The sequence below is a fragment of the Oryctolagus cuniculus genome, chromosome 10, assembly GCF_051225735.1.
Source record: "Oryctolagus cuniculus isolate XC-2025 breed Fujian yellow rabbit chromosome 10, ASM5122573v1, whole genome shotgun sequence".
Classification (NCBI taxonomy): Eukaryota; Metazoa; Chordata; class Mammalia; order Lagomorpha; family Leporidae; genus Oryctolagus; species Oryctolagus cuniculus.
In genome coordinates, this window is record NC_142876.1 from 126,263,274 (window position 1) to 126,282,805 (window position 19,532).

Sequence of the window (19,532 nt, forward strand, 5' to 3'; positions counted from 1 at the left end):
TGTCAAATACACACCATTCACAATTAGGCTGGAGAGCTTAACAATCGTTTATTCTAATTCGGTCTCAATTAGGGATTTGCTGGCAACCCAATCTCCCCTTTCAGCAGAGCACACTGTGATTGTCTCCAGGTTATTATCCCAATTCTGACAACCTGAGAAACAGCGGCAGGGAAGTAATGAGACTGACGCGTGTGAGTCTCAGGGCCCTGCCCTTTCCAAAATGCCGCTGAAGACCGTGTACACAACCTGGGGAGAGAGACAAAGACGTCCCTCTGCCGAGCTACAGAACACCTAAGTACATCCTGGACCCAGCACCACTCACTCTCAATACTCTAGCTCTGGCAAAACACGACTGCATGTGGACGTCAGCGTGGGGCAGCCTGGCCAGTGGATTCTGCACAAGGCGTGGAACCAGAAGTCTGTGCTGAGTGGACTCGCAACGCTCTCCTCAACCTCCCCCCAGAAGTCTCTGCGGGTTCTACACAGCTGGCTCAATCCCATGCAGCCTCGTGAGCCCAGGGGTTCCTTCCATGGAGGGTGTTTCCACCCCACACCTGCTCACCTCCAGGCTCCGCGAGTTGAGAACTCAGCTGAGTTTCTGATGCCCCAGGCTGGCAGGGCAACTGGGGCACGAGTTGTGAAGAGGCCTGAGCTCTGGCTTGGGGTGCTTTATCTAGCATGTTCAGTATTTGTACAATGTTGTTAAGAATAAAACTTAGATATTGAGCACCTGAGCAATCCTGACTTAAAGACACAAACTGTTAAACTGCAATGCACTGTATTTCTATAGAATCACTAAGATAATTGGTTATCTGAGCAGGAAAAACAACATTCTCTGAATTAACTCAATGAGTATGTAGACACTATCCAAAACTGATCTCCACATATCTTAAGGAAAGCTATAAATATCAGATATTTTTAAAAAGATTAGGTCAGGCAATTTTCAATAGTAACTGGTAGAACACTACAGAATATGGGAAATAAGTAAAAAACACATCAAACACAGAGCGCTGTAACTTATTCTGTAAGCCACAATTGCATCTCATCCCCTGGAAACCTCATTTTTGAGGTTCCTATGGATTTGATGTGGTCACATCCAAGACATGGGTCCATGACACTGCAGGCAATTAACCCTGCCAGCACAGGCCCAAGGCCATCAGGAAGTAGGATCCTGGCACCAACCATTTGAGGATCACGTACACTCTCAGATTAGATCAAGAAGTGCACATCTGGGGGCTGGCGCTATGGCATAGTAGGCTAAGCCTCCACCCGCAGCGCTGGCATGCCATATGGGTGCCGGTTCCCATCCTGACCGCTTCTTTTCCTATCCCACTCTCTGCTAATGGCCTGGGAAAGCAGTGGAGGATGACCCAAGTGCTTGGGCTCCTGTTCCCATGTGGGAGACCTGGAAGAAGCTCCTGGCTCCTGGCTTTGGATCGGCCCAGCTCCGGCCATTGTGGCCTACTAAGGACTGAATCAGCAGATGGAAGATCTTTCTCTCTGTCTCTCCCTCACTCTGTCTGTAACTCTGCCTCTCAAATAAATAAATAAATAAATCTTAAAAAACAGTACACATCTTAAATAAGAGTAGAATATAGCTGGCGAACTTGAGCAATTGATACAAGTTTGATATAAAATTTGATATAATTTTGTATACACTATGTCTGCTCAAATACAACAAACTGGATTAGAAATAAATATAGAATGTTCCATCCAGCTTGTGTCTATCTAACAGAGTTTATTATTGTCCATAAAACCAGAATTTTAATGAATATATCCTTTAAATCTTTAATTTGTTTTCAGCAAAATGATCTATATCTAAGAAAAGTTGGTAAAAGAAGCTCCAGAAAAATGATTGTGCATCACCAACTCTGAGGTGTAATATGCTATATTTTCACTTTGATGGAGTTCCCTAACACAGATGAAAAATGTATGTAATTTTACATACACGGAACAGCAACTGGTTGAAATACGAATGCATATCAACCCCATCCACACACTATCTGTCACTGTAACATTTAGCCAATATACAAAGTTGCCGAGCATACCTACTTGAGGCATCCGAATTCTTCACAATGAAACAGAATCAATAAACACTTAGAAGGATTTTGTCATCTGATTATTCTGAGGACCTGACCACATTAAACATCATTCCTGTCTCAACTGCCAGAGTGGCCACTGTCCTTAACAGCGGGGGTAAGTAGGCCTGCCCCTGCTGGCCCCTTGGAGTGTTACAGGCATCCTTGTAGGCTCAGGTTCCACGTGGAAAACCCAGCCACAAACATCTCACAGTGAAATCTTCCAAAATGGTTCATGTTGAAGAGCATGCTAGAGACTTGGAATTTTGAAAATTATGCCCTACATCAGCACTTTTTTTTTTTTTTTTTTGCCTATCTATCACATCTTTTCACTCCTTCATTCAAAAAGTGTTTAATGCCTACTGTGATGCAGGCATCGGTCTAGACGTAAGGAACCCAAAATTGGATGAAACCATCTGTGGTTGTGGAGTTCAGGGTCCAGCTGGATGATGAGATAAGAGCAAAGTAAAAAAGGGCAGGTGCTGCTGGCTACCTGGCCACCTGGCCACCTGGCAGGAGGTCCCCAGTGTCCTTCCGAACCACAGGGCCCATGTTCAACCTCAAGAGAAAAGCTGCAAAGGGAACAGGTCTGCAGCCTGTGGGTGCAGTCATAGGGAAGCACGCGCAGAGAAAAGGCAGCGAGAACGACAGCAAACCCGGACACCTCAGCGAGCAGCACCCTGAGGTGCAGCAGCAGGTCTCCTGCACAGGGGCTCTGCTGAAACCCGAGAGCCAGGGTCAGAATCACAAGCAACAAACACAAGGGTGCTCTGGTTAGCCCAGAAAGCACTCTACATGTAAACTGCACTGTTACGATCCAGCTTCAGAGGAATGCTAGCAAAGCTACCGTCAGGAAGAGAAACTCCAACCGTGAAACAGTAGCAGAAACAGCAATGCTGGTCACATCTCTCAGTCATTCCTGAGATGGCTGCTTTCACTGTCAAGCCACAAAAGAGGAAACAGTACAGAGACTCCATGGAGGTGCACTACACTGCACAAGGACTTTTCTGACCCTGCAAGGGTGCTACCAAAGAGGGACAGCTAAGCCTTCCTGAGGGAAGCCCCCTGTAGTCAGTAGAGAATGGAATTCTTCATCAGCCCCAAGTTCAACTCACCACTGGAATACAAATACACAAATGCCATTGAGAGACTCCTAGCCGTTAGGATCTGCATTAACATCACCAGACTTCCTTGTAAGATCCTGGCTTTTGCTGGTTGGACTTGAACAACCTTGAGGATACCAGAGTCCACAACATGCACTTGGAGACAGGCCCTGGTGTTTCTATTACACTCACTGAAGCACAACTTCCAGTAATGCCACCCAAAACCTGTGCAGACCCACAGAGCACTGCAAGGATTACACAAGTGAGTTCCTGTACTATTCAGTTACCCTGGACTTTACAGTATCTGAAATTTTTTCCAGGCCCTGTTTGGTTTTGTCTGTATATTATATGCTAGGCAATCTGACCTAGGGGGGAAATAGAATTTGAAATAAAGGCATCTCACGGGCAGAAATTTGAATTATTGAGACATAAATTTGAGCGGAGCTTCTGGTGAGCACACAGACCAGGCACTGTGTGTTCTGTCATCGTGGCTCTCTGAGGAATTACAGCATCCCATAACTCAGGCTTGTTTAATCCAAGGTTAACGGCATGGAAAGTGAACATCTTTTTATGCTTAGAATGCATGGGTGCATACTGAAAGTACTGGGGATGCACATTCTTGCACCCAGACAGGCATAAAGGCCCTCAGTGGGTTTTTCTCACTGAAATGCTTCCTGCGTGACACGTGGGCACAGCACAGCTGATGCCATGGGAGCACCACACTGAGTCCTGCTGAGAGGGAGTGGCCCACGTGGACACAGGCAAGCATTCACCTCAGAAACAGGAAGTGTAAACAGCTTGCGGGTGGGCGCTGTGGCACAGTGGGCTGAGCTGCTCTTGAGCTGCCGCACAGTATCCTGGCTCTTCTGCTTCCAATCCAGTTCCTGATAGTATGCACTCTGGGAAGCAGTGGATAATGAGAAACCGGGATCAAGCCCTTAGCTGCAGACTGGCCCAGCCCTGGCTGTTGTGTACATGTGGGGAACAAACCAGTGATTAGAAACTTTCATTCTCATTCTCATTCTCATTTTCTCTCCCTCTCTCTCTCTCTCTCTCTCTCTCTCTCTCTCTCACACACACACACACACACACACACTCACACACACCTACCTCTACCTCCATTTCTTCTTCTTCCCCCACTTTCTCTCTGTCACTCTACCTTTCAAATAGACCAATAAAGGGCCAGCGCTGTGGCACAGCAGGTTAACACCCTGGCCTGAAGTGCCGGCATCCCATATGGGCGCCAGTTCCGGCTGTTCTTCTTCGGATCCAGCTCTCTGCTGTGGCCTGGGATAGCAGTGGAAGATGGCCCAAGTCCTTGGGCCCTGCACCCATGTGGGAGACCCAGAAGTTCTTGGCTCCTGGCTTCGGATTGGTGCAGCTCCTACTGTTGCGGCCATCTGGAGAGTGAACCAGTGGATGGAAGACCTCCCTCTTTGTCTCTACCTCTCTCTGTAACTCTGTCTTTCAACTAAATTAAGATAAATCTTTTAAAAAAATAGACTAACAAATGAAACTTAAAAAAATACCAGCCTGCAAATGAAATTATAAATACTTAATAAAAATGTCAATATGAGAAACAAAGATGGGTAGACTTTGGGAAAAACTAGCCTTAATACAGGTATCAACTTCTGCCAGCACAAGTTTATGGTGGAACTTCCCAAAGGGCACAGAGGCATCTCATGGCACCCACAGGCAGGTGTGTGGTGGCCTCACACAGGAGACAGCAGGAATGGAGAGCCCTCAGGAAAAGCTCTGCCAACTCTGCCTCTTGCCTTCTCTTCTGCAGCAACCTGGCCCTGGTTCCCATGCTGGCAACCTAACTCTGGGTGACAGCTGCTTGCCTCAGTTGCTCTCATACCCTGGACACATTAATTAACCATCACAGCCTCACTGTTTCCACCACGGTCAAGGGTCATGAGGAAGGCACCACCCCAAATGGTTTCCCTGAGCACAACATGACAGCTCCCACTAATGCTTACTCTCTGGGGTTTTCCATACCAGGATTTTTCCAGGATATGATGCTACATTACACAAAATGTGTTGTGATGCGAAAAAATTACATCAGGTGGACCAAGGGCCAAGCCTGCTCAACCCAGCATCTCAACTCAAGAGTGCTGACTCTAACTCTGGACCAGGGTGAGCCTAGTGAGGCACCTGCCTTGGGAGAGCTTAAACAAGCACCTGGGGCCTCAGTAATCAAGACAAATATTTTATGAAATACTGTTTTTTAAAAACTCAAATGGGTAAACAATGGAGAGCTATCATCCACCGAATCACTCCCCAAATGCCAGAAACAACCAAAGACAGGTGCCAGGAACTCAGTCTGGATCTCCCACCTGGGCGGCAGGGGCCCAATCACTTGAGCCATCATCTCTGCCTCCCAGAGCTTGCACGAGCAGGAAGCTGGAGCCAGGAGCCAGAGCTGGAACTAAAATCCAGGTACTCGGATGTGGGACATGAGTATCTTAACTGCTGGGCTAAATGCCAACCCCTAAATTATATTTTAATTAATATTCCATTAAATATTTTATTTTGGTTACAGCACTTTTTGGCACCCAATTAAGGTGGGCCCTCTTTGCCAGACCCTGGTCCTGGCCTGCAATGCTCACTGAGTCAGCAAGCTGGCAGCATTTCACTTGCTGGGTTCAGAACCTCTAAGTGCCTCAGCACCAATCCCTGCGCCTCTGACCTAAGGGTCTCCAGTTCCAAAGAGAAGCCAAAGAGATTTTTAGTAAGTGATCAGGCTGATGTACCTGAATGTTCCCTGAAATCCACCCTTAATTAGCGGGCAGCCTGGACAGAGCCAGTGAGGGCTGCTTGGCCCTCGCAGGGTGCAGATAGCCTGGTTCTGATCCGAGATCATCTCCAGACTCCTGCAAGGCTTGATTCTATCTATCAGGTGACTGGGAATGGCGAGGCCGCTCCTAGCCAAATCAGGAGCGAGAGTTCCAGTGCCAACATCTGTGTGCATTTAGGACTACACAGCAGAAAGGCTGGCTAATACAGAGAACTAACATAGAAACATCTGGCAGAACTCAGGCAAAAGAACAGAATCTCAGACATCTTCCCCTGCACTCCCAGAATGATGCCCTCTTTTTTCACCTGAACCCCACAGGCTCCCCACGTTTTGCAGGAAGGCACGGCTCATCTTGACTTTACATTGTTCACCAGGAGACTTGAGCTTAGGATCTCCCCGCTTTGCATAGCTGTGTCTCCTTAAGCAAGCCTGTAGCCTGGATTTCTCAAATATGAGCTCTTTAACAGTATCTAGGTCCTCCACTTTGCCATAACGGAAAGTGGATATGGTTTGTGCTTTGGGACAGAGAAAAGGGGTATCAGAGAGAGTCCTTAAACTCTCGCAGTTTCCACAGAAAATTGATGACCATGTGAACCTCAATATTTTCAGGGCTGTCAATGTGGCATAGCAGGTAAGCCACCACATGTGATGCTGGCATCCCATATGGGCACCAGTTCCTGTCCCTGCTGTTCCACTTCAGATCCAACTTCCTGCTAATGGCCTGGGAAAAGTAGAAGGGGATGGCCCAACGTTTGGGCCCCTATCACTGACACTGGAAACCTGAAGCTCCTGGCTCCTGCCTGGCACAATGCTGGCCATTGTATCTATCTGGGGAGTGACCCAGTGGATGGAAGATCTCTGTCTCCCTCTCTTCTCTGTAACTTTCAAAGAAACCTTAAAAAAAAAAAAACACCTCAACCTTTTCAATGATCCCTTAGATCAGAGGTTCTAGTACTCAGAAGATTACAGCAGCAGAGTGTGGCTAACAGTCAGGCAGCACTTGGGGGCTGGCAGTACAGAGCCTTTTTGCTGTGGCCCCACTGCCTTCAGCAGCCAGTCAAGGTGGCACTACTGTTACTCCAGATTTGGAGTGGAGAAGGAGCTAATCTACCACGTGGTTGGAAGGTGGTTTTACTTTGATGCAATTTCCTTGTCACACTAAAAGGTTTCATGCCATTGTAACACTCCCCAGGTTGCACATCCTCTACCCTGGGGAGCAGCCAGGATCAATCTGCTTGCCTCACACAAAATGTCAGAGGTCCTAAGTCTCGACTGGCACCCATCAGCATTTCCCTAAGCTTATAAAGTTCCCTATTTCCTCCTCTTGTTCCCTATGCTTCTAGAACAATCTGTCCCCTGAAGCACTGAGGACAACTTTTCCAGAACACTTCATCACTAATTGAGCAACAGAAATAGCGGCATCTCAAGACCCTGTGCCTTCAACACCCCACACAATGCAGGGTTAGCCTTGAGACGTCAGAATTAACCTATTAACCAATCCTAAATTAACACAGGCTTCTTAAAAAAAAAGTATAGCATTTAAAGAGGAAAAAGTTGCAGTCCTAGACTGCCAAGGACCCGTGTAAGAGAACACCCTTGGATAGATGAAGAAGGTGAGACAAGGATGTTTTCCTAAACAAAAGACCCTCATGAGGGGAGGATGGGCCTGGAGAGACCTCTGGGCATGAGAATAAGTCTACATCCCTGATCCCTGGCTAAGACAGGGGGAAGAGAGGATGGACTTAGAAACCCACAGTCAAGGGAGAACCACCGAGCACTGGTTTGTAAATGAGGGCAAACCAACCCTGGAAGGCTCCAGTCTTACATTTATTAGGGCTGGGTCCATGGGTAAGGACAAGGCCCAGCATCCCAGAGTCGGGAGTTCACCTCCAGGCAGAGGAGAGGCGATGTGGGAGTGTTGAGTATGCACGTCTGCAAAGCAGTGTGTGTCACAACGGATGGTGTGGACTCTGGAGGACACAGTTCAAACTGCGCTTCCCAGCTGTGTGACCACAGGCAGGTCACTAATCCCTCCAGGCCTGCTTCCCTTCCCTGTAAAAAGGAAACAGAAGTGCTAGAACTCACCTCATAGGATTCTGAGGCGGCTGAAATGACTCAATGGACAAGAACAGTGCCTCACACAAAGGTGGCAGTATGCGGTGTTTACTGCAGTTGATGTATCAGTAGCATGACAAAGAGTGGCTGGTGTTACTGAATACACAGGCACACATGAGGTGTGCACACAGCGCTGGGCTTGAAGGCAAGCGTGGATCACCGGAGTCACCCACAAATATGGAAATCACTTCCTGAAGCAGCCAGAGGATGCAGCTGCCACGCAGGGGCCCTGGCTGTGGCAGGGCTGCCCATTTGGCGCTGAGACCACTGTAAACCAGCTCCCTAGGGGAACCGATGGTTCTGCCTGGTGACTGACCCTGCACAAAGGGGATATGAGCCATCACACTCACTCTCTTCACCTGTACTGTAAGGTATGGAGATGAAGGCAGATGGACCTTTGACAGGCCCAATACGTGGAATCTGCGTAGAGCACATGTAAGATCAATACACACTGCATGTGTAGAAAGACAGGCATCATGGGATCTGCATGTCACATGTGTGAAGGTCAGTGCATACTGCACATCTACAAAGACAGGTCAGTGACACACTGCACATGGACAAAGATGGGCTTAGATTTTCCTTCCCTTAGTGGCTCTTGAAATGGCCCACAGCAGTACTGCTTTGGGGGCCTTTTCAAAGTCCATGTGATGCCTGTCTTTGCACATGTGAGTGTATGCTGATCTTAACATATGCTACATGAAGATTCCATGATGCCTTTGCACATGTGCTGGTGTATGCTGATCTTCACATGCACTGTATTCCATGATGCCTGTCTTTGTCCGTGTGCAGTGTGCACTGATCTTCACATGCACTGTATGCAGATTCCATGAAGCCCATCTGTGTCCGTGTGCAGTGTGCACTGATCTTCACATACACTGTATGCAGATTCCATGATGCCCATCTTTGTCCGTGTGCAGTGTGCACTGATCTTCACATGCACTACATGCATATTCCATGATGCCTGTCTTTGTCCGTGTGCAGTGTGCATGGGTCTTCACACATGCTATAAGCAAGTTCCATTCAATGTTTGTCTTTGTGCATGTGCAGTGTGCACTGATATTCACATATGCTATATGCAAATTTTAATGAAGAGAGGTTAATAAAAAGTGTGGGGCAGAGAATCAACAGAAACACAGGCTTTTTTCAATCACTTTCAAAGAAGGAAGAGACAGAAGACACCGGAGCCTGAAGCACCTCCGGCCCTCCTCACAGCACGTGCACTCCACCCTCAGCAGTCTGGGCCCAGTCTACCAGCCTTTCTTGTTTGCTTACACTTCACCATCCCCTGCTGACTCCACGGTGCTGACTTCCATCTCCAGACAACATATTCCCTGCCTTCATCTTTTCTTACAATCACACATCCATTCTTTCCCAGGTAGCTTCTCTTACCAATTTCGTCTCTTCTGCTATAATTCTTTCTGCTTTATTTTTCCCCTAGAACACAGAGCCTATCAGGTAATTCTGGCTTCAAGCAGCAGACTTTCTCAGGGGTGCCAAGGACGGGGAGGCTTCAAAAGATGTACATGTACGAGAACTCAGGCATTTCTACAGCTGCTGGGAGCAGGTGCACAGGCGGCTCCCAGCCCAGGGTGTGCCTGTCCCTGCCATGGAGACACTGTGTGTCTGCCCTTCTCCAGACACTTTCTCAGCTTCCTCTTTCTCTTCCTTATGTTCTTCTCATCTAGTCTTTTCATGATCACAGCCACGCCCACCGTTCCCAAAACTGGCATCCCTGACACCTGCAATGAAAGTATCAGTCACGTTCACTGTCAGCCGTGCTCCGAGAAGCCAGTCAGGTCTCCAGAGAAAGAGCTCAGCCACCTGTCCCTGAAGGCAGGCTACACCTGCTCACACTGGGCAGTGATGCACACGGGTCAGAACTGGCTCTTTCCTTTGTCTAGTAACAAGTGAGCTTCCAAACCTGCCACAGTGCTTGGAACTCTCTTTTATATGGGTAAAGCCTTAGGTTTTTGGTTCCTTCTCAAAAACCACCATTCCATGCTTTCTTCTTCTTTCACCAAATTTGGTGGACATTAGGTCCCAGAACAAAAATATGTGTAAAGAAAACAGGTACAGTATGGCTTTGGCTAGCAGAGTAGAAGCAGAATAATAAAAGTACTGCATTGCAGCCTCAACAAAAGAGATATCACGAGTAAAAGTTCAGGCAAATACACTGGAAAGTCAGATTCCATAAAAAGCATTAGCTTGATGGAAATAATCTCTTCCACATCGAAAACTTATCACAATGCAATACTTTCCCTTTGTGTCAAAGCTCACGTTTGCTACACCACCAACGTATCAGTGCAAGTCTGAAGCGGCCAGAGGCACAGGACACTTCCACAGAGGCACACGGTCCAGTAGAACACAACACCAAACCGATGAAACAGCAGCTCAACATCTCACAACACGGTGGAGGCCAAGAAACACCATGGGTGCCCAAAAGATCAGAAACGTAGACGAGAACTCAACATCCGTTGAGAGCAGTGCCCGCTGGTCAAGCACACGAGATATTGAATGACAGCAGAAATGTCGAGAAATGATTTCTGCCTCTCTCTCTCTGAATGTTCAAGGAAAGTGTGTATGTACTAGACAGCTCTGGGCTTCTGTGGAAAGGAATGCAGCAGATGACGCCAACCCTTTGGGCCAGCATGAAGCAGATGTCCAGGCAAATGTCCTTGGGACAGAAAGACGGACATGGGGCTTGAAATCATTGGACAATCTGCCTTCCAGAGCCAAATTCAACAGTGCGCAAGGTGAGGTGCCAGCTAAGGGAACAGCCAACAACATCTGCGATACCATCACTCAGGCTTTAAGAGTCCACTTCAACGGCACAGTGGTTGGGAGCCAGGAGTGCCCACAGAGCACTCTTTGTTCATCTGGGATGTGAATTTAACAAAACTGTTGACATTAAACTAAACTACAAGGCACCAGCTGAGGCATTAGGAGATTCACACATGGCTTGGGCATGCAGCTCTCCCTGAGTGTGAGCCATCCCTTGCACAACTGGCAGCTGCTGTTCACACAGCCTCCCAGAGCTCAGCAGGTCCACCTCCCAGTTCACAGGTCGGTGTCTGTGCTCCTCGACCCACAGGTCCACGTTGTTGCAGGCTTCTTGGTGACGGATCGTCTACACTCAGGCAGAAGGAGACTGTGTCCCTTACATAGCTGCACTGCCTGGAAGCTTGCCTGCGGATGCAACATACAAGAAGGAGCCTCGGCTGGCTCAGGGGCTGAGGATGGCTGCATAATTCTGTAAGGCTTTTTCACACGGGAAAAGGATCCCTAAAGGGCCCACCCAAACCTTCAAGTCACCTAAGTACCTAGGCCCAAAGCCTCACAGCCCCACAGAGGCCAAGCAAGTCCTGGGTGAAGCATGGAATCCAGGGGACAGGAAATATGCTCAGCCTCTGGGTGCAGAGTGGCTGCGCTTGGAGGAGAGAGACGTTGGCCACAGCCTCCACGGGGAATCCAGCACAGTACGTAGCAAACTACACGACTATGCATGCACAATACTAGACATGGAGACAAGGAAAAACAAACCAGAAGCTGCTCGGATTTACTGAGCAGGTACAGTTCCCAAAGGGTCTACAAGAAAATGTATTTTATGAATCCTAGAAAACAAGATCACGGAGAAATGACCAGGGTTTGCAGACGAAGCCATGGTCATTATAGAAATGAAAAGTTTAAGGTGTGAGTAGACAGGGAGAGGAAGAGGAAAGTACTGCAAGCTGAGGGAAGCGCGGGACCTTAGCTAATTTCAGGGATTTAGGAGGCAGCTTGGAGGAGAGGGGTCTGGGGTGGGGGCTGTTTGAGAGGTGGGACTAAGCCTCAAGGAGATGTCATGAAGTCAGTCCTGGAGGCGTGGCCAGGACAGGGAAGTGGACAGCTACCGAGAACGCTACACGGGACAGCCACGCTTCTGCGGGGGAGCGTCAAGTCACTCCTCAGACCTCTTCCTCCTCCTCCTGAGGGTCGGGGTCACGCTGGCATTTTCAGGACTGTCTCATCAGCACCACGGTTTGGTCTGACTTACTAGATCAAGACAAAAGTACACTCAGACACTTAGTGCTCGGTGCACACAGGCGCCACAGGTGTGTGCAAGGACGGTCCCTGCCTCATCACAGGCTTGGCCTCCAAACCTGCTCGCCCTGGCTGGGGGTCAGGTGATAAAGCTCCAGACGCGTCCTGCAAGCACCTGCTGGTCAGCTGGGAGGCGACACCCTTCCACATTCCGCACTCCACTGCCAGAGTCTGCGGTGGGCACGTCATCTCCAGGCAAAGTGATCCAGGATGTCTGAGACCTCTGTCGGCGCTGGCAGGGCGCAGATCCCACCATCATTTCCACATCGCAGCTTGCAAACGTCCCTGCAACGCTCTGCTGTGGTGAGCAGATGGCATTTGGAACTTGTCTCTCTTGCCTGGAAGTAGTGAGTGACCAGCAGGCCTCTACAGGGTTCTCTCAGATGTCTGAATGCTGTCGGTAAGCAGACATGCGCACACGTCAGCTACTTACAACATCATTCGCTTCTGTCTTCCAGCAAGGTATTTCCTGGGCTGCAGAGAAATGAAGAGACGGCAGCACGCATGCCTGCTTGCACAGAGTGGGACGAGACATCCCTACCCTGGCAGGGACAATTTATCCATACACAGGAGGTAACTGTGCATCCTACAGGACAGCACTTTGCTCCTGAAGTAAAAAGCACATTTCATCTCCCTACCTAGATGGTCACCACAGAAGCAATTCTGAAAAAGGTATTTTTATTCTGATCCCTGACTGCTCCAGGTTTCAGAGCTCCTCTCAGAACTCAAAAGAGATTCTGTGAGACATTCTCCACTCATTTCGTTTTTGTGGCATGTCAGCTTCCAGCTTACATAAACTCATTTTAACAGAATCAGTTATATGTTAAAATGGAAATATATGGCAATATTTGGGAAAATCAGAGAACATTATTTTGGTGTGACTCAAAAATACTGCTTTCCTTATCATTTTTACAAAGCTCTGTGTATGTTTGGAGAAAAGGAAGACAGAAAGAGGAACAGAAAATTTCAGAAGGGCTGTTTATTAGAGGTTAGACTGCATCTCCAGGCATAAATATGCATGTTTTCATTTTAAACATTTGTATCGCATTTCTACCAAGCTTAAATTTAACCAGTGCATCAAAAAGGGTGCCATCAGCTACAAGTTACAGAAAAACCCAAGTCATACGTCTTAAGTAGTAGGAAATGCATTGCATCACATAACAGGAAGTGATATGAAGTTTGGGTCATTCTGAGGCCTAATGATATTGGTTTTCCATGTCAACTGTCATTCTCTTCATGACATCTCCTGGAGGCTTAGTCTCACCTCTCAATGCCAGAGCTCCAGGCATCGCATTATCACAGAACAATAGTAAAGGCAAGATATGGCATGTTTTCACCTGTGTCTCTTTTCAAGAAAGAGGCAAGTTTTCCAGAAGGCTCTTCAGTGACTTGCTTATCAGCATTGTACCTGCAGCCCACCGCCAGTTCAGTAAGTGACGTGCTGTGGTCAACTGCTATCAGTCAACGTTTCTCCACTTGGCACCTGAGAGCTTCATGAAACTGTCTGCTCTGGGGGAAGCCTACTCCAGGGAGATCTCTCTATTCCATGCACTCCCTTGCCCTCCAGCAGGCCGGCCTGCACCTGTCCACGTGACCAAAGAAAGGTTTCCAGAGCCACAAGGAAATCCCCAAGGTACAGTGCCCTGCAGAGACCACCTGTAGCATGTTTACTAATGTCTCCCTGGCAAAAAATAAATCAATAAAAAAAGCATGTGGCTAGCCCTGATGCCAGGGGTGTAAATAGACTCCACTTTTACTGAACAGACACGCAGGGCCACAGTGCAGAGGTGTGTATGCAGGAGAGTAACAGCAGCATACTCCTATTTGTGTGCCCTACATCTAAACATCTCACACATTAAAGAGGACTTCATAAAACTTGAAGACTGCAGTGGAAGTCACCACACCATCATGGGAAGAATGTGAGGCCTGTCACCCTGGGTCCTCGAGAAACCAGGTGCCAGTGGGGGGCTAACTATGAAAGGGCCTTACCGGGGAGAACCACTGAAGATAATTGGAGATGGAGATTCACAGTAGACAGGGCTTCCAGCTGCAGCGAGGACTGGCGCCTGCGAAAGAGAAAGAAGAGGAAGAGCTTAGGCCACGACACAGCTCCAGCAAGTCATACGGCTGATGGGGACTCCCTGACCTGAATCTGCCCTTTAGAAGACTGGCAGAGGGAAGAAATGGGTGCATCTGCAGCAGCCACATCTACTAAATGGAGCGCAGGCTAGGCAGACAGCTGACCCGAGACACGCCATGGAAAAACGGACGAGGTGGTTCCTCTGTTCTCCAGCTAGGGGCAAGCACAGGGAAGGTCAGGCTCTCAGAGGTGCTGTGTCTGCAACACGGAGCCTGGGAAGCAGCACCAGGAAGGAGAGTGAGGAAGACTCAAGAGAAAGAGCAGACACAAAGGGCGAGGTGAGCGCCCTCCCACCAGTTCAGTTCATTCCAGAACTGTGCTGCCGTCTCTCTTTATCTAGCAGGCATGAGCACACCTGCTCTGCCTCCCCTGCTTTCCCTGTGCTGGTTCAGGTGCCACGGCAGCACACGCACATGTGTACTCCGGCTGCAGCAGAGGACAAGAGTAGCTTCTTTCTTTAGTACTCCATTTGGAAGCTAAAAAAAAAAAAACACCGAGATGTAAGAAGAATGCAAAGAAGCCATCTCCACAGCAGTCCTGCTTTTGAACAACTTCAAAAATTTCCCAAACATGACTCCTTGGTGTCCTCAAATTTAGAACAGGAATATTAAGCACCCTCGCTGGAAGCACACCGAAACATGTATTTAAACTGCAAGGAGAAAACAAATTGCTTGAAAAAGCCTACCAGCATGTGATTATGAAAATAAGGAAAGGGATTACGACATAGAAACGCTTTTTGGGACTATTCTTTAGAGTTTATAATTCTTCACTATTAAAAGACATTCACAAGAAACTGGTAAAAAGTATTTAATTGGAAACAAATAGAAGGTGGCTGATGGTTCTCCTGTGGTTATGACAAACGAACTCCATTGGAACAAGACACAACCATATTACAACTGAGCCCATATATTCTATTTCAAAAATACCTTCATAAATAACAACCGTGCATGGGGGCATTCAAAGAACTGAAACAATTCCAACTGACGTAGAAAAAGATGTTCATCTCCCTAAAAGTAATAGAAATGTCTACAAAGAGTTTTAACAAGAACATGAGAAAAGCAGACAATTCCACAATATTAAGTGTTGGCAAGAATAGGGAGAAAGAGGGACTCACTCCACAGGTAGAAGTAGTATGGGAATTTCATTATAATATGAAGTGTGGCTAACCATAAGTTAATTGAAAAAGTGCATACACTCCACTCTAGTCATTCTATTTCTAGGCTGAAAACTGGAACTGCACAACATGACATTGTACAAGAGTAGATCAAAAAGTGTGTTGAAGCTGGGGCTATGGCACAGCAAGTTAAGCCACTGGCTGCAATGCCAGCATTCCATGTAAGCACTGCCTCAGTTGCTCTACTTCCAATCCAACTCCATGCTACCACGCCTGGCAAAGCAGTAGATAGCCCAAGTGCTTGGCCCCTGCCACACATGTGGGAGACCAGCACGCAGTTCCAGCCTCCTGGCTTCAGACTGGCCCATCCCTGGCTCTTTTGGCCATATGGGGAGTGAACCAATGGATGGAAGTACTTTCTTTATCTCTCTCTCTGTCTCTGTCTCTGTCTCTGTCTCTTTCTTTATCTGTAACTCTGCCTTTCAAATAAATAAATTCATAAATCTTTAAAAAAAGAAGTTTGTGGAAATACAGAATTAAAATGTTTATTTTGGTGCAAAAAGACAAAGACTTAATAATTTGGTGGCAAGGATAGACTATGCCTTTGCCAGTCATTGAGCACCTGTTGCTGGTATCATATAGCCACGTACTCATGCTTATGGTGTTTATCATAATATGTATTTCCATGAACTTTTTTTAGCACCCTTGTATGTTCACTGAAGTATTTTATAATCGCAAGAAAAACCAAACAATATACCCGCGAATGAAACAATAAGCAAAATGTAACATTTTCATAAAACTGAATCCTATAAATCAGTTAAAAGAATGAAGCAGATCTATGTAAAAATGGTGAGAGCAAAAGCACAATACTAAATCCTGTGAGCTGGAGTGAGAGTCACATCTCATGAGATCATCTCTGTGTGCCCTGGCTCTGCAAGCCTCTATCCCTAAAGCAGATGATGGAACATCTAAGATTTTATTAGGGGAAATGAACACATGAAGGGAACAGAGAGCTGGGACACGCTGGGAAGGCATGACAGCTGCCACCTGCCCAGCACTGGTGGACAGGGAAGGACAGAAGGACATTTAGGTGGAAGCACCCACCTGCCTGGCTGTCGAAAAAGAGGCTCAACAGAGCCGACAATGGCCTTCAGTCATGGCCAGCAGACCCACCTCAGGAGCAGGCTGCCATAGGACCCTTCAGCAGCCATGGCAGCAGGAAGCGCCCTGCAAAGATGTGGCCCCTGCACTTTCAGAAGGAAGCACGAGGACCCCGTGGGCTCACACCTGCTGTGGCAATCAAACAGCACTGTTAAGGCAGTCAAATGCCAGAATGTTCATGAGGACACTTACTTATGTGAAATATCCAATAGAAACAGGGGGAAATGGAATTCAGCATAAAACACTAAAGAGAACCCAAGGCAGGTGGCACTGTGCCGTGCAGCAGGTGAAGTAACCGCCTGCAGTGCCAGCATCTCATATGGGTGCCGGTTCCAATCCCAGCTGCTCCACTTCCAATCCAGCTCTCTGCTATGGCCTAGGAAAGCAGTAGAAAATGGCCCAAGTCCTTGGGCCCCTGCACCTGTGTGGGAGACCCGGAAGAACCTCAAAGCTCCTGGCTCTCGGCTCCTGGCTTCAGACAGGCCCAGCTGTGCAACTTGTAGCCATTCCATGAATGGGCCAGCAGGAAGACCACTCTCTGTCTGCCTCTCTGTAACTCTGCCTTTCAAATAAATAAAATAAATCTTAAAAAAAAAAAAAAAAAAAAAGCGAGAGCCCAAGAGCATAGCTGCCATGTTTCATTCCTCTGATTTAAAGACAAGACAAAGAAACTACCAATCAATGAGAAATGGCATATGCAATGATGTGTAATAATATTCTATTGACTGGTTATCATATAAACATACTTTAACTTGGTATTTGTTAATGAGAATGAGTATCTGCAACAGAGCTGCACCAATTCCCAATACCTCTCACACTACCCCATGATTTGATCTGGGGCAAGTAGTGCTGACTTAGAGTCTGCACTGTGACATTATTGCAGGGACTGTATTGTGGTATAGTGGGTTAAGGTGCAGCTTGTGTGGCCAGCTTCCCACATGGGAGTGCTCAGCTTCTGATCCAGCTTCCTGGTAATATGCACCCTGGGAGGTGGAAGGTGATGCTCAACTATCTGGGCCCATGCCACCCATGTGGGAGAACTGGCTTCCACCTGGCCCACTCCTGGCTGTTGCAACCATTTGGGGAATGAACCAGCAATGGAGATTCTCTCTCTCTCTCTCCTTCAAAAATAAATAAGTAATTTTTTTAAAAAAAGATTTATTTATTTATCTGAAAGGCAGAATTACAGAGGCACAGGCAGAGAGAGGAGAGAGAGAGGAAGAGAGGTCTTCCATCCACTGGTTCACTCCCCAGATAGCCACAGCAGCTGGAGCTGCACCAATTCGAGGCTAGGAGCCAGGAGCTCCTTCCGGGTGCAGGGGCCCAAGCAGTTAGACCACCTTCTACTGCTTTCCCAGGCCATAGCAGAGAGCTGGATGGAAGAAGAGCAGCTGGGACTCAAACCAGCACCCATAGGGGATGCTGCCACGCCACAAGCTCCAGCCCCTAAATAATAAATCTTAACAAAACAAACCAAACAGAGGAAGGGAGAAAAAATCAGCACACAGTGCACTGCAGACACAAACACAAACATAAACACCAGTCCAGGGAGCAGTGCCAAAGCTGAAGTGCTCTGTGTACCTGGCTGGTCTAACCGGAAATGCCGTCTGGAGATCAGTCCTGACCGGAAGTCGGCCTCTGCAGCTTTCTCCAGGGTCTGTTGAAGAAATGCATAGCCCTGGGGCCGGCGCGGTGGCCAACAGGTTAATCCACCACCTGCGGCACCAGCATCCCCTATGGGCACCCGGTTCTAGTCCTGGCTGCTCTACTTCTGATCCAGCCCTCTGCTTGGGCCGCTGCACCCGTGTGGGAGACCCAGAAGAAGCTCCTGGCTCCTGGCTCCGGATCGGCGCAGCTCCGGCCTTTGCGGCCATCTGGAGAGTGAACCAGCGGATGGAAGACCTCCCTCTCCCTCCCTCCCTCTCTCCCTTCCTCTCTCTCTCTCTCTCTCTCTCTCTCTCTCACTCTGTCTGAAACTCTGCCTGTCAGATAAATAAATAAAAGCTTTAAAAAAGAAAACAAGAAATGCACAGCCCTGGACGAAGGATGCGGTTTAACTCTTGGATTCCGGTTCCTACAGACGCGGTCTGGTAACCCTTCGGATCTTCTCGAACACAAGGTCCTGAAGACTTCACGCCGGGGGAAGGGAGCCGGCCCGCCTGCAGGAACTCACCGCGTTCCTCCCCTCAAGGAACTCGGGGATGGGGGGCCTCGCCCCGTTCCTCCTCAGCTCCGCCAGGCACCGGGCACCGCTGCGGCCGGGGCGCTCCTCAGGCGCCGCTTTCCTCAGAGCTCCAGCAGCCTCACTCCGACCAGGGAGGTAGGAGCCCTTGTCTCCGGCCCGGATAGATTCGCACCAGCTTTCCGCGCCCTCTGGGAGTGTCCCCCAGAAGTAAACGCCATCCTCGCAGCGCGTCCCCCCCGGAAGTAACACCTGTCCGTGCAGGAGCCCTCCCCGGAAGTTACACCTGTCCTCCAGGCCTCCCCGGAAGTAACACCTGTCTGTGCAGGAGCCCTCCCCGGAAGTAACACTTGTCCTCCAGGCCTCCCCGGAAGTAACACCTGTCCTCCAGGCCTCCCCGGAAGTAACACCTGTCCTCCAGGCCTCCCGGAAGTAACAGCTGTCCGTGCAGGAGACCTCCCCGGAAGTAACACCTGTCCGTGCAGGAGACCTCCCCGGAAGTAGCACCTGTCCTCCAGGCCTCCCGGGAAGCATGGCCTTCCTGGCAGTCCACCCTGTCCTCTCAGTGTGGCTCCTGAGGAAGCAACCCCTGCCGAGCCGCGAACCAGGCACTCTGATACAGGATGTGGAGGCCCCTAGCAGTGCTTAACCCCTATGACAAATGCACGCCCTGGTAATGGCTTTAAGAGCCACCCTCTAAACCAGTAATGTGTGTTTTGTCGTAGATTATCAGCCGGCCCCTACCAGCATCATGCAGAG

General features: G+C 48.5%; 1 protein-coding gene across 3 annotated transcripts in view; it reads right to left on the reverse strand.

Annotated features, from left to right (window-relative positions):
* LOC127487200 (uncharacterized) overlaps nucleotides 1-19,532 on the reverse strand; it is a 62,965-nt gene extending 43,433 nt beyond the window's left edge. The window contains exons 1-3 of one of the 3 annotated variants that reach the window (XM_089305723.1): nucleotides 18,765-19,519; nucleotides 14,166-14,242; nucleotides 7,817-8,033 (exon numbers count right to left, since the gene is read on the reverse strand). In XM_089305723.1, the coding sequence (XP_089161849.1) occupies nucleotides 8,006-8,033; nucleotides 14,166-14,242; nucleotides 18,765-19,307 (648 nt within the window). In that variant the 5' untranslated portion in view covers nucleotides 19,308-19,519 and the 3' untranslated portion in view covers nucleotides 7,817-8,005. Of the gene's footprint in view, nucleotides 1-7,816; nucleotides 8,034-14,165; nucleotides 14,243-18,764 lie in introns of those variants that run through there. The other 2 variants (XM_051831843.3, XM_089305722.1) reach the window with 2 other exon arrangements.